The following is a 14,499-nucleotide window of genomic DNA, read 5'->3' as shown; positions in this document are numbered from 1 at the left end:
CAGTGTCAAACGCCGCAGACAGGTCCAGGAGAATCAGGACAGAGGAGAGAGAGTTAGCTCTCGTGGCGTGAAGTGACTGTCACCGCAAGGAGGGCTGTCTCAGTCGAGTGACCCACTTTGAACCCGGACAGGTGGGGGTCCAAAAGGCTGTTCTGGTGGAGATAGGAAGACAGTTGGTTAAAGACAGCACGTTCAAGTGTTTTGGATAGAAAGGGTAGAAGAGAAACCGGTCTGAAGTTCTTGACATCAGAGGGGTCGAGCGATGGTTTCTTCAGAAGGGGGGTGACTCTGACACTTATACACAATTATATAACAGACTGAAGAAGAAGAAGAAACCAACCCTGCTTAAAGTCATGTTTCACACCAGAAAACATTTTCCTTCAGTGATATTGAAACATTCAGCAAGAATCTTTTGTTGTGAAACAGGAATGATGGGTTTAAAAAAGTGTTGAGGACCGAGAGGAATGAGATTCTGTTACACTTTGATTAATTGGAGGTGTTGCACGATGAGTATTTGGAATTTGGAAATGACTCATGGAAAACACATAAATGGCTTGATAGGCCTCACAAACAAGTGTCATGAAACACTACTTTTTTGTTTTCTTTTTTAGTTTGATTAATTTGAATTGACTATTTGCAAAGTTGCACATCATCAGCCTCTAAATGCTAGATATAATGTCCCATTTCTATCTCCTTTTCACAATTTCAAATATTTATCCGCTGTAATAAATCAGGGTTTGAACATTATATAACAACCACATGTGTAGTGTTATCTAGGATTTGTGCAAACAAGTGATTGCACTGTGCACAAGCAGATACTGTCTTCAATCAGGACAGTTTATGTCCTCAGAATAGTTTTTGGGAAATGATGATCTTAGAGATCATATTGTACAAATATGAAATATAATACAAACTATTACACATGGTGGGATAGTCAGTGGAATGCCCCTTTCAGTTGTTTTCTGGGGGGGGGGGGGGGGGGGGATACTTTAATAATCACTGTTTCTCCACAAGAACTAAATTGCTGGCAGCATGGAGTGTTTTTTGAAAGAGCCTTTATACAATCACTCACTCTAACTATAAAACAAGGAATCTCTGTCTGTCCGTATGTCTTTCACACGTCTTGAGAACCACTGATCTGACCTACTTCATACTTAGCAGCATCTTGGGTGTGTTAGAACCCAGAAAAGTACTCAAAACTTTTTTTCTTAGGAAAACTATGAAGTATTAATACTAAAATTGTGAATACCGCACAGTAAAATCCTGCGTTCAAACTTTTTCTTCAAGTGAAGAGTGAAAGAGAGGCATAATGAGCACAATATTATTGATTAAATTTAATTTAAAAATTACATTTATTTAATTTCTATTCAAGATGGAGCTTTCATTGTAATACAATGCTGGATAGTTCAATGAAGAATAATGAATATATTTTAATTGTCATATTTTGTGAGTCAAATCTGAATCAGCAACATGATCAGTAACATTTCTCTGTCAGGTAAATAGTACTACAATGTAATTCTGAAGTAGAAGGACACAGTACATATTAGGCTATACAGCTGAGTTGCTTATTTTTTCAATGCTTTAGGGGCCTTTTGTAAGTTATCATCAAGCTTTTGTGGACTATGTAATGAAACAGTAGTGAAGTTTAGCTCATTGAGGACAAAGGGTAGTCAAGATAACAGTGGACTCTGAGAAAAATAGTACAATGATAATACATATTTTCAGCATGTTTGCTGCTGTGTGTTTGAGGTTGCATGTATTGTAGTGTCACACACATGAATGAGCAGTCAGCTGTCTACAATAATGCTACCAGTGACTTTTTATTTCATGTAAATCTAAGTGAATTTTGGGGGAAAAAAACAAGAAAGAGGACACACAAATAAGAAGGAGACATTGAGTTTACTTTGTTATACAGACGATTATTATTTGCCTAAAATATTTTTCTTAGATTTTTTTTTCGTCATTACGTGTAACCAAACAGGTTTTCTTTATTTTGTTTTTCTATTCATTTTTGGAGACTAGCACTTAGGTCACAATAGCATTAAAGTATCTTACATAAAATACAAGAGTATGTTGCGTGCCACATCATTTAATATAGCTTGGACAAAACATGTCTCTCACCACTAAAAACCCACAGAAATAATAATCCCACAGTCATTTGCTTCCTTCAATGCTGCAGATGTGCAAAATGCTGTTACCGTATTTTTCGGACTATAAGGCGCACTTAAAATCCTTAAATTTTCTCAAAAATTGACAGTGCGCCTTATAATCCAGCGCACCTTATGTATGGTTACTTGTTGTGCTTATTGATCGATTTTATGTGGTACAATGCGCTCAAAAATCTGTCGAAATGTGTAAGTACGACTTTGGTAAGCAACGAAGCCGCTCCGCTCAATGGATATTCGGAGCATTACGGTACGCTGTGTCACTACCTGATCGGCCCCGTAACAGGAATGTAATGTCTAAACTAAAAGTCAAAATCGATCAATAAGCACAACAAGTAACCATCGGTCGCAACTGTCGTCCGAGCTTTCACGAAAGCTGGAATCATCACTGAACAGCCAAGTACCGATAACAGCAACAAGACTGACTCGGAAAATGACGAGAGGGATTCGGGCATTCTTGATGCCGAAATCGCACAGCTGTTTCACTCAGACACTGAAGATGAAGAATTCGATGGATTTGTGGAAGAGGAATGAATCGATAAGTGAGTGTATTTTTCTGTACCGGTATTTGTTGTTACAACTGAGTTGAATAAAGTTTGATTTACCGGACTGTGTTGTTTTGCTTAATGCGCCTTATAATCCGGTGCGGTTTATGTGTGAACATAGACACGTTAATTCACAGTGCGCCTTATAGTCCGAAAAATACGGTAATTAAAGCTCCTTCATCTGATATATAAAAGTATCCTCTATATAGTACACGTTGAGTAGATCCTGTGTGTTTGACTGAATCACACAGAGTCACAAACTGAGTTGATCTTTAACAGTCACCAATTATTCTGTTGTTTTTGTTTTTTTATCAAACCATTCTGGTATAATATTACCCGGTGCACATATGTTAATACATGTAGCACGATAGACTAAATCATTTCTTCATAAAAATATAGGTTGACTTCTCCCATAATGAATATTAATCAGTATTGGACTATTAATTGCTGTTCATTAGGCGTATGTGGTTTGGTTTTGATCCATGATGACATCCCAGTCATCATCATCCTGACAGTCATCATCCCAGTCATCATCATCCCAGTCATCATCATCATGACAGATGACTCCTTGGTTTTACTGATGTTGAGCAGTAGGTTGCTCTCGGAGCAGAACTCTGGAAGTTTGTTGATATCCTATCTATATTAAGTCTCATCGTTGTTTGTAATTTGGCAGATGGCAGTAGTGTCATCTGCAAACTAGCAGAATTCACTTTATGTCGGGGGTTGCAGTCAGAAAGGTACAACATAAACAGGAGGGTGCTGAGCACACAGCCCTGGGGGGCTCCGGTGTTCTATAATAGAGCGGAGAAAGTGTACCTGTGTTGCTGGGAATCCGATCTGCCTAGGGTCTGTTTGTGAGGGAGTCTAAAGGCACCACTGATGAACAATTGTGGCACATATTCTGTGCATTTCAGTGTGTACTATGTCCACAAATATTTGAAAATAAATCCAGCCAATTAAATGAGGTATTGAAGAAAGTACAGAAACTACAAATTGGAACTTTTACACCTGGTAGCCAAGTCTCACTAACTTTCAGGTGTCATACCTCAACATTTGCTACTTAGATTTACATTAAAACATCATTACATTTAACATCAACAATTTACATTTGACAAAGTCAGTTCCTGAAGAGAGGTGAATGTCCTCATCTTCATTCTGTCATTGTAACAAATGTGTACCCCGGGTTAATAGCAAAAGACTACTGTAGTATCAGGCTCCATTTTGTAAGTTCTGACTAAAGGCTTTCCAACACAGAACAAACTAAAGCTTGTCAGTTGTTTAAGAAAAGGCTACAATGTAAAGACATCAGCTGTGTGTCATGTGGACACACACATTTCACTTGGACTTAGAAGTGTATAATGAGTTATTATTTCAGTTTAGAGTGAATTATGCTTTTAAGATATAAAAAGTCACCTCTACTCCTCATTGTCTCCATGACTCTCTCCATTTTCTTTTCACCACCTTTCTTGCGTTTCAGTTCTTTGCATTTCTGACTACACTGTTCTATGCAGGAAGCATGCACTTACCTGAGCTACTGTGCCTGGAAAACCACAGAAGAAGGACAATAGTCTCATTACTTGCTGTTTGAGGGCAACACTGTTCAGACTTTATCTGAGGAACGTGTCTAATGGAGATCAAACTTCAGAGCAGGACAAGACATTAGTCAAATTAAAACTTGGAAAGAAACTGTAATGGAATACCTTTGTTGCACATCATGTGTTCAGGAGGAAGACATAGAGGGGGACACTTTTGTTCTCAACAAGCTTCTGTGAACTCTGGAAGTAAACAGCAGTAAAGTTGAGCTCATTGAGGACAGAAGTTGATTGGATCTAAATAGTACGACAATGAATATTTTCAGCATGTTTGGTGTTGTATGTAAGAGGTTGCATGTACTGTAGTGTCACACACATGAATGAGCAGTCATCTGTCTACAATAATGCTACCAGTGACTTTCTATTTCATAAACATTTAAGTATATTTTGTCCCTAGTGTGATGTTAAAAACAAAAAATAGGACACAAATAAGGAGACATTGAGTATACTTTGTCAGTACATTCATCAAGTTTTCTGTTATTTTATGGTTTTATTTTTATTTGCATCTTACATAAAATACAAGAGTAAGTTGCATGCCACATCATTTAATATGGCATGGACAAAACATTTCTCTCACCACTAAAAACCCATAGAAATAATAATCACAGTCATTTGTACAATATCCTGTACAGTTAGCATTTCTCAACATACATTTGGTATTCAGTACAATAAATCTCTGCTTTGTTTCCTTCAATGCTGCAGATGTGCAAAATGCTGTTAGTTAAAGCTCCTTCATCTGATATATAAAAGTATCCTCTATAAAGTGCACGTTGAGTAGATCCTGTGTGTTTGACTGAATCACACAGAGTCACAAACTGAGTTGATCTTTAACAGTCACCAGTTATTCTGTTGTTTTTGTTTCGTTAATAAATCATTCTGGTATAATATTACCCGGTGCACATATGTTAATACATGTAGCACGATAGACTAAATCATTTCTTCATAAAAATATAGGTTGACTTCTCCCATAATGAATATTAATCAGTATTGGACTATTAATTGCTGTTCATTAGGCGTATGTGGTTTGTTTTTGATCCATGATGACATCCCAGTGAGCACCCAATGAAGTAATCCCTGCATGATTGTAGCGGCCACTGAGCAGCTTGAGCTCCGCCTTTGGGTTCACTGGGTGGAAGTTAAAGGAGGTCTGTAACAAAGCATCAAAAATTAACACATGACCATGAGTATAAGTATTGATAATTGTAAAAAACACAAAGGATAGAAGATAATTACATGTGTTGGCTGGCCGGCGAACAGAAAGCGCCCTCTGGAGGTCACAAAATATATCTGAAAGATGTAGTCATAGCGGTATTTTCCAAAGACCTGAAACATGACAGTGAGATCTCATTAACACAGTTGGTACATGTGGTTAAAAAATGATATATTACATAATCATGAATGGATATAGTGTAATATAAATATTATAAAATATATCCAATATATAATAAATGCTACTCCTAATAATATTCCTTGGACCAGTATCATGAAAAAATGTGTATGATAATAAAGAAATTTAAATATCTCTAAATATCAATGCATATTGCATTACATTATCTTAAAAATAATTAAATTACACAGAAATATATATATATAAATATATATATACACTGTAAAATGTAATTGATGACCTTACTTAAAAAAATAAGTGACCGTAACTTATTTCTGCTTAATTAGCTGACTATACTTAAAGAAACTTGGTAAAGAACACTTTCTGGTGAGTAAAGTTATGAAACTTATCAGCTCAAGTAACCTTTAATATAATAAAATCAGTAAGGTGGAAGCATCCGCAAAGTCCGGAGAAACACGAGACCGAACTCGGCCGCACTCGGTGACTACACATGCGCAGTTCACCACTTGACCACTGAAGACGTTCTTTTCTTGAGGCGTAATGGCGGTTGCTCGAAGCGGGAGGAAAGCGCTGCTTTGTCAAGTTATTTGAAGGTAAGTTTCAGCTACATAATGAAATAAAATATCACTGGCTATCTTTTTTAGCAAACCTAGTCGGCCTTGTACCTGTTAATTAGGGGTTGGAGGTTAACATTATGTCTTCGATTTTGAAAGCTAGCGAACGTTAAAGCTAACCTAGCTAACGCTAGCCCGTGCTAAACCCCGCTACAATAAGTGCAAATTTAACAACCACTTGAGTTTCGGGAGACACAGCGTACTTTTTAGCGGGTGCAAGGGCAGTTGTGTCGATCTTTCAGGGCCACTCTTGAATTCAGCAAGCATGTCTTTTCTTTTCTTTTTTAAGTCCGTGGCTCCGACAACCGTCTACTGCGCAGTAAAATGGGACCGTTAGAGAAGCGACCTTATCGGGAAACGAGTCAAAATGTTACATCTGCTTATCCGTTTACCAATTTGGAAGTAATGTTTAGTGCACTTAACATATTATGTCACGTTTCATTTATTTCTCTTGATGTTACCGAAGCATATTTTAAAAGGCAGACCGGACGGTGGCGGTTATATTAATAACCGTGGCTGTCTGACTCGCATGCATTAAAAATACTGCATTACGGGATGTACAGAACATTATTGTTAGTGAATGACGATGAAATGTAACGTTCAGTTAAAATGAATGAGGAATAATTCTACAACAACCATATGATGGCGGACCTCTCGGCCACAGAGCGTGACACTGTGTCGCAACAGCAAGCGTTACGTTGCGTTTTTAACGTTAAAATAACGTCTTATATTGTGATATTTACTGGAAATGATGTACAATATAACTATTAGCACGTTCATTAGCAAGTGGTAAACTTTCAGCTTACCACTTGTGGATGGGCAATTGAGTCTTTACAATCAAACAAAAACCTATGAATAATAGAGAAAAAAAACACTATATATATATATATATATATATATATATATATATATATATATATCATGGCTAGCAAAGACAAGTATTTGTGATTTAAGTTTTAAAATCTTGAAATCTTCTATTAAACTGATGGCTAGTTAGCTATATACATGCAATTTGACTGTGATTTATTTGCAGTTTGACTGATTGCTTTTGTTGTTTCTTTTGTAGGCTTTGCAGAAACCTGGCAATGAATTGGAAGTGTAAGTACTGCTTGTTTTCGTCCAAAAGGAGGGCTCAACTTTTCAAACACTACCGCTTAAAACATGGAAGCTACGCCAGATTGACCCCAATTCCATGCCTCCACACAGATTGTTTGTGTTCATTCAAGTCATTTAATGCCCTCAAAGTGCATTTAACAAGAATTCACTCCCGTGACGTTCATGATGGGCAGATGAGTGGAGCTGAAGAAATCTCAGTGATATTTCATTGTCCTCTTTGCAATTTTGCTCTGATATCCAAGAATATGGACTCAACGTTTGCCTTGAGAAGAAAGGAGTTGGTGAACTTGGAGCCTCCAGTAAAAGACACAGTTGGAAGGTGGCCAGCACTCTTTACGGAGAGTCAGGTAAATCAAAATTGTTCACGTTCAAGTTTTTAGTTAAAATGTATTTTAATTATTTGTCATGTATATTGATGTCACAGAATTAGCTTTACTGTCATTCTACTGAAAAAGTAGTCCTAAAAAAAAATATGATTTTATGAATTGATCATTGCAAAATATGACCATCTTAATTTGTCCTACTCTGTCCTTTAGATTCTGGCAGAGTTCTGTTGCTTATCAAGCAAAAACCTGCAAGCAGAATTCTTCAAAGAACTTGACAAATACACTCCTCGCTTCCTTGAGATTTTCAAGTCCAAGGGGGGGGAGTGTCGGCCACAAATTTCAGGAATATGTGCAACAAGTCACACCAGGGGTAGGTTTCTCAAGTAAAGTAAAAAAAAATGTATGTGGTGACCAAAGTAGTGGCACCACATTGTGTCTGCAGAGCTGTCAATTGATTGTACTTTTGTGTTTTAAATTATTTTTTACAGAGTATGTTACTGGGAAGCGAACCGCAGTCCTCCGTGGCCTTCCTGTCATCCATGGAGATGAGAACACAGACTTCTTCAAGATCTGCTTTGTAAGTAGTCTTTTGTCAAAATTATTTAATTCCACACTACAGGATGCCCAATCTATCTAATGCGTTCATTCTGTTCATCTTTTGGTATTAGTTACTTCTCTTCCACTCAGCCTGAATCAGTGCTGCTATACTTTCATTTTTGATGCACTGATCACCTATCCCTAGTTAGGACCCTTTTAGTAGTATCTACCGTCTTTCCAGTTGGTTGTAGTTCTTGCCCAATGCAAAGTATTTGCAACCAATCAGTGAATTAAATGATCAATCAATAAATGCAGTATTTACTCACTCTGCAGGGATTATCTAATAATATCTGAATCTAGCTTCCTGTCAGTTACTGTGTCTCTTCAATGCTCTGATTGGTTGATTTTGTGGAGCCTTGTTTTGCTGTAAGGCACAAATATAATCAGTGTGTTCTACTATAGAAATGCAAACTGGCATTTGACATGCAATTGTGGTTTTAATGCTGCTATTGTTGTTAGGACTGCGATGACGCTCCAGACATGTCCCACACCTCCATGGGGATCCTGACAGTGATTGCCGAAGACAGTGTGGCCTCTCCTCACTCACTGCACCTGGAGTCTACAGCTACTGCAGTCGTTTTGGAAGGAACAGTGGTGATGGATGACCGTGACAATCTTCCGCATGCCATGTGCCTACTCTTCGGACTTATTTACGCCCTGAATTTGGAGTACCCTCAACAACTCAGGTACACCTTTGAGTTTATTCAAAGAGTGCTTCTCTCACTTGGACAGAAATCCCTAAAACCTAAAATACAGTCACTCAAAAATCTACTGATGCAGTGAGTTCACGATGTGAATGGTGACATGCTGGCTCAGGCCTGAGACCTTTACTCTTCCATCTCCAATGGAACGCTTTACTTGTATGTAAAAGTTTTTTTGGTCATTTAGTCCAGTTGACTATTGACTTTGTTTATCTGTTGTTTCTGTACCTGTAGTCAAAAGAGAGCAATTCACGATTTTTCATCGGTAGTGATGAAAGGCATTTTGATTTTATAAAAGTTGAGGAAGTTCATGTCAAGTAAAGGTAAAGGTATGCTATTTTTCTTTAGTAATTTGATAGCTTGGTTTGCAGAAGTTCAGTTCATTCTACTATTTGAATACAAAAAACTGAAAAAAAGCCCAAAAGAAATGTATTGTTTATGTGAGAAACTTGTAAAAAAAAAAAATCCCTTTTTCAAAAGCTGCAGTTAATAACTACTTTGCAATATATGCTTAAACTGTCACTATATTCTGACAGACGATCTGTAAAAAAAGTCAGGATCTTCTACCTCCTTTTAGTGTTCCAAATGGCATTTGCAAGATTCCACCACACCCAAAGTAGAACAACCAATCAGAGCTGAGGATTCTCTAATGCAAGATTGTGGTCCTGCATTGGCTATTTCTCACCTCAGACACCTAATTGAGTGTACTGTTAAACTGTTAAGCTGTAAAATTAGAAAGTTAACTCTGGCCTGTTTTCCCAACTGTCAACCTACCTACTAATGGCAGCCAGGTAACAAACATAATTTCAAAACAGTACACTGACGCACGTTTCTGAAAACATTTGAGGTGAGAAATAAAGAAAGTAACAGAATATTGATTCATATTTGGTAAACTGTCTGTCTATAGTTTTACAGTTAAATTGGAATGCACAAGTAGTAATTGACAGCTGTGTGAGACTCATCGACTTAGTTGTTTTTCTGTGGGCGTGGTGGAATCTTGCAACTGCAGGAGCACTGAAAGGAAGCAAGGGAATCTGGTCTCTTCCTTTAATGTCAGGATATAGTGACAGTTTGAGCAAATATGATTAAAAAGGTGTTTTTGTAAACTGCTGGTTTAAACTGTTACACAAGACTAACAAAACTGTGTTAATCAGAGTGAACTATAGTCTGCATTCCAAAAAAATGCATTTGTTTCAATTTTTTACATTATAAGGGCGACTATGATCTGTTGTTCTATTTCAGAACTTAATCTGGCAACATGTCCAGCATTTTTGTTTGCATTTAGTTTGAGATTAACAAACTGTTTGATGATAAAAACTCAAAGACGTTTGTTTTTCGTAAAAATAAACTCTGTCTTCCATTTATATACTGTTCTCTGTCTTTTGTTTCAGCAACTTAGAGTTTGTAGTTCAGTTTACTTGAGAATTTTAAGGCAATCGGTTTCCTGATAATTTCCTAGTAATGTGAATGCTTAGACTTGTAAGGATAACTTGTTCTTCTTAGTACTGCTGACTTAGTATAACTCAGATCTTTAAGTTGTCTGAATTGACAATTTATAGTTAACATAATTAATAATTTTGAGTTGACTATACTACACTTTACTGCAATGACATGAGTTACATTAACTCAGTTATTTTAAGCTTTAACAACTTAAAATGAATGAGCTACTTTACTTAGAAATTTTAAGGCAATCGGTTTCCTGACTTTTTTTAAGTAAAGTCAACTTATTACATTTTACAGTATATATATATATATATATATATATATATATATATATATATATATATATATATATATATATTAAAGTTTCTTTTCCAAGGTTTTCTTTTCTCTGTTCAGACTAAACTCATATTTTAGTATCGGTGACTCTCTGACCTGAACAATGGTCTCTCCATCATAGAGGTCCAGCTCTTGTGCAGAGCCTGCTACACGACCAACTACTTTACCCCAAATGGCACCGTTGCGCACCTGGATACTGCAAGGTCAGACACAAGAGAGAGGGAACACACTGATTATATACATAAGAGGACATGATCAGGTAGAAAAAAATGATCCACATTCATAATGTAGCTGGATCTTTGTATAACGAGTAGACAATAGAGCAAATGTTAAAGAGCAGGTTATTAACAGGAAGCTGAACCATACAATTCACTTTTTAAAAGAGCAAGACCGTCTTCAGCATTTCAATAACTTTCAATAGACCCTCCCTTTGACTTAGAAGAGAAAACTGCAACATTCAACTAACAATAATAATACAACAGCATTAAATTAGTGCAAATTATTTAATCATAGAAATGTAGGATGCATAAATTATTCAAATGGTGTAATACCCCAAATTGCACATTAGATAATATAGGGAACACATCTGGACAAAAGGCAGGACAGACTGACCCACTGATGTAAGCGTTACTATGCTCCCAGACTCTGATCCCTCTGATCCTTCCGTTTCCTCCTTCTGTGGAGAAAGAAGTGCCAGAACCTCCTCCAACAGAAGGAGAGTAGGAGTAGGAACTCATGGGAGCTGGAGAAGTAAAACAAAGATATTAAGTGATGGACAAGAGGAAGCAACTGCTCTTTGACTCACCTTGACTTAACTGTTTGTATACAAAGATCTTATTAGATCTTATTAGAAGTAAAAAGTATGAAATTGGCATAAAAAGACTGAAGATGGGTTGAAACCTTACCAGCCAGGCAGCTGGAGCAGAGCAGAGCGACGATCAGGAAGGAAAACATTCTGGTGTGTGAAGACGTCTGGAGACAACTCTGGAATCAGAGACTAATTCATCGTCATCATTATCATCATATAATATCAACACTTTTTTAGACATGAAAATGCTAATAAACGTCACATTTAAAATGTGCAGATACAGATGTTGAAACTCACCTGGAGTCTAGATCTCCTGAAAACAGCTTGAGTCCTGAGCAAAGGAGGAGATGACACTGAGAAACTGGAACTCACTTATATAGATGTGTCCGTCCCTCACAACGCACGCACACACATCCCCTAACATTCCTACTTAACAGCATCTGACAGCTGAACAATAGAAGACACAATTTGAATTGGAACCAGGAAGAGAAAATCATTTTTAAGTTTTAGTTCAGGAATTCAGTTTGCACCGCACTTACAGGAAAGGCAGTCACTGTGATTTACCGACCTAAATCAGTTGTTGAATCTCTCTTTAATCTGTGTCGCATAAGTTACTACCTTATTAAGTTTAAATTAGTAGAGCTGTTACAATCTTTATACAATTGCTCCTAAAACCTGTGTAACATAATTTTAAATCATTTTGGGTCACTAAAATGGATTTCAAAGTTAATTCTTGAGCGTTGGAAAAGTAGTTGGAAAAGCAATCTTACCTCAAGGTCCATTTAGTAGCAGCTGTTCTGGAGCTTTTATTCTTTTCACATGATCTGTATTCGCGAAAAAAGTTGGCCCAGTTGTCATGGAAATGTAAATCTTCAAATTTAAATAATTTCGAAGGACTTCAAGGACAGCTCACCCATGTTGGGTAAAAGAGGGTTACAAAAATAAAGTCTCAAAGCTAATTTCCTGTTGGAAACATGGACAAAAAGTCCTTGAAGCTGCTGTGATGAACTTTAATTTTGTATTGATTTTGACGGTCCCTGCAGACAAAGCAGTAATGTTTGCGAGCACCAGATGCACTTTAGAAAAGCTCTCATTTTACTGGAGCAGGGTCTGATAGTGTGCCTTTGCACTGTGTTTATTGTTTATCGTTATGCACCATTCACCGAGTCAGATTCCTTGTATGTGTAACTTATTAGGCAATAAACCGTTCTGATTCTGCGCAGTCCTGGTTCTGGTTCTCTCATGCCTCCCTTTCCTCCAGCGGGCCCAGCAACATGGCCTGGGCCTCCAGCAGCGTGGTGCTCAGTGTTTGCTGTCAGCAGGCAAGGTGAACCTCTGCTCCTAGCTGGAGGAAGAGCCGCTGCTGCTCTTCCCTAACCGGACCTCCGACTGTAGTTGATCTGAGTCTCTCCACTGTGGGCTGGCTGCTGACGGAGCGCCTGCTGGAGTCTGAACTGAAGGAGTTTCGGGTGAACCTGCGTGATTTCATCGGATTTTGCCAGAATCGGACTTAGTGGCACCGATGACAAGCATTAATGAGAACTATATAAAAATAGCCCATATTCTCGCTGATGGTGTTATTTACTTTTGAAAGTCATATCGAAGCATCAGTATTAAATTGAGACAGTTTCGTTAACAGTCAAAAGTTCCTCACAGTAACAAAACAAAGATCATGTGATTTGATTGAAATCCTAGGAACAGCTACTAAAAAGTTGAGACAGTTTCGTTAACAATTAAAAGTTCCCCACAGTAACAAAACAAAGATTATGTGTAACAACAAAACAAAGATCATGTGATATGATTGAGGAACAAACATTCTTTTAGGACACACATGTCGCAACCCTCCCTGTTTGTGTTTGTGCATGAAGTCTACACCTTTCTTTTTTGATCAGGATAAACTTGCTTTGTTTTGTCACTCTGAGTATTTGATTTGTATAACTTGAAAACGACAGAAATACATTTTAACAAAAAAGAGACCCTGATAATATTACTACTACTAATAATAATATTAAAAAAACTAATTCCCAAATTATCAGATCAACACATCACAATTCACAGTAGCTTTTCAACTTTATTCATCCTGAAGGACATTTATTTGCCTAAGATGCTTGATATATTTAGATAAAATGGTAGAAATATACTAGTTATACATACATATTAAAAAAATTATATGTACTAATTAATACATATAATAATAAGCACAAATGATCATGCGGTGCATTAATGAAAGTCCAAGGGATCAATGTTCCATACAATGAACATGTCTGAACAGAAGGGTACATCAATATTATTGTAGTACTATGATAAAAAACAAAGACTGGCTGGATTATAATGGTGTTTGGCTGGCTGACATGCAGAGTCAGAGAAGACCACAGTTGGAGTAATCTGATTGTAAAGTGTTGGGACTTCACCATGTGGTTGGAACAAAGAGAGCTGAGAGTTGGGATTGCATGGGCCCACGGGGTATCCAATAGCCTGATTTGAGCTAGAATCACACCAAACGCCACAAGACGTTAAATCTCACCTGGTTGTGATTTTTTTTGTTGCAATTTAAGACTGAGGTCTCATTGGACGAGGGCACCACAGGGATTCCCTGTGCTACGGCCTGACATCACTGAATCCATAAAAATCAACGTCACCTCCAGCTCAGTCAGGTCTGACTCGAGTTGGTGAAAGGAGGTACAGAAACAACGTTGCTTTTGAAGATAACCGTTGGTCATAGTCTTAACTTCGCTTGATGAACAATAGACTGTTTTTTTTGGATCCTGAGGTAGAGAGTGGATAACTTCTATGTCCCCTTCTCTCCCCGTTAACGTCAACAATTTGCCGGTCGTAAGGACGAGAATTCCCATAACTTCCGAAGACCCTAAGTTTAACCAAGAAACTCGAAAAACCACATCGACTGCTA

General features: G+C 37.5%; 2 protein-coding genes across 3 annotated transcripts; one reads left to right on the top strand and one right to left on the bottom strand.

Annotated features, from left to right (window-relative positions):
• Positions 1–4,860: 4,860 nt before the first annotated feature.
• Positions 4,861–11,956, bottom strand: LOC137891650 (zymogen granule membrane protein 16-like). 2 transcript variants are annotated; one of them, XM_068736376.1, is made up of 6 exons: positions 11,889–11,956; positions 11,689–11,767; positions 11,396–11,525; positions 10,880–10,979; positions 5,536–5,625; positions 4,861–5,449 (listed from the first exon to the last, which is right to left on the bottom strand). In XM_068736376.1, the coding sequence occupies exons 2-6, from the start codon at positions 11,735–11,737 to the stop codon at positions 5,312–5,314; spliced, it is 507 nt and encodes a 168-aa protein (XP_068592477.1). In that variant the 5' UTR covers positions 11,738–11,767; positions 11,889–11,956; the 3' UTR covers positions 4,861–5,311. The 2 variants fall into 2 exon arrangements, with proteins under 2 accessions (XP_068592477.1, XP_068592478.1); XM_068736377.1 differs by having other exon boundaries at positions 11,689–11,780; positions 11,889–11,934.
• Positions 5,975–10,368, top strand: LOC137891649 (uncharacterized). The gene is made up of 6 exons (XM_068736375.1): positions 5,975–6,243; positions 7,331–7,362; positions 7,623–7,727; positions 7,917–8,076; positions 8,195–8,283; positions 8,763–10,368. Exons 3-6 carry the CDS (start codon positions 7,626–7,628, stop codon positions 9,084–9,086), a joined length of 675 nt encoding a protein of 224 aa, XP_068592476.1. The 5' UTR covers positions 5,975–6,243; positions 7,331–7,362; positions 7,623–7,625; the 3' UTR covers positions 9,087–10,368.
• Positions 11,957–14,499: the final 2,543 nt, after the last annotated feature.

The sequence above is a fragment of the Cebidichthys violaceus genome, unplaced genomic scaffold (genome assembly GCF_023349555.1).
Source record: "Cebidichthys violaceus isolate CVI_PGR_0920_01 unplaced genomic scaffold, fCebVio1.0.p SCAF_7, whole genome shotgun sequence".
NCBI classification, from domain to species: Eukaryota; Metazoa; Chordata; class Actinopteri; order Perciformes; family Stichaeidae; genus Cebidichthys; species Cebidichthys violaceus.
Note: the sequence above shows the minus strand (reverse complement) of the source record. Positions and strands in the feature narration are given on the sequence as shown.

Coding starts and splice junctions, on each gene's coding strand:
- LOC137891649 (XM_068736375.1), top strand. CDS start 7,626: ATGGACTCAACGTTTGCCTTGAGAAGAAAGGAGTTGGTGAACTTGGAG. Junction 8,077..8,194: donor TGCAACAAGTCACACCAGGG/GTAGGTTTCTCA, acceptor TATTTTTTACAG/AGTATGTTACTGGGAAGCGA. Junction 8,284..8,762: donor ACTTCTTCAAGATCTGCTTT/GTAAGTAGTCTT, acceptor TATTGTTGTTAG/GACTGCGATGACGCTCCAGA.
- LOC137891650 (XM_068736376.1), bottom strand. CDS start 11,737: ATGTTTTCCTTCCTGATCGTCGCTCTGCTCTGCTCCAGCTGCCTGGCT. Junction 11,526..11,688: donor CTGCTCCAGCTGCCTGGCTG/GTAAGGTTTCAA, acceptor TTACTTCTCCAG/CTCCCATGAGTTCCTACTCC. Junction 5,626..10,879: donor ATGGAGAGACCATTGTTCAG/GTCAGAGAGTCA, acceptor GTCATGTTTCAG/GTCTTTGGAAAATACCGCTA.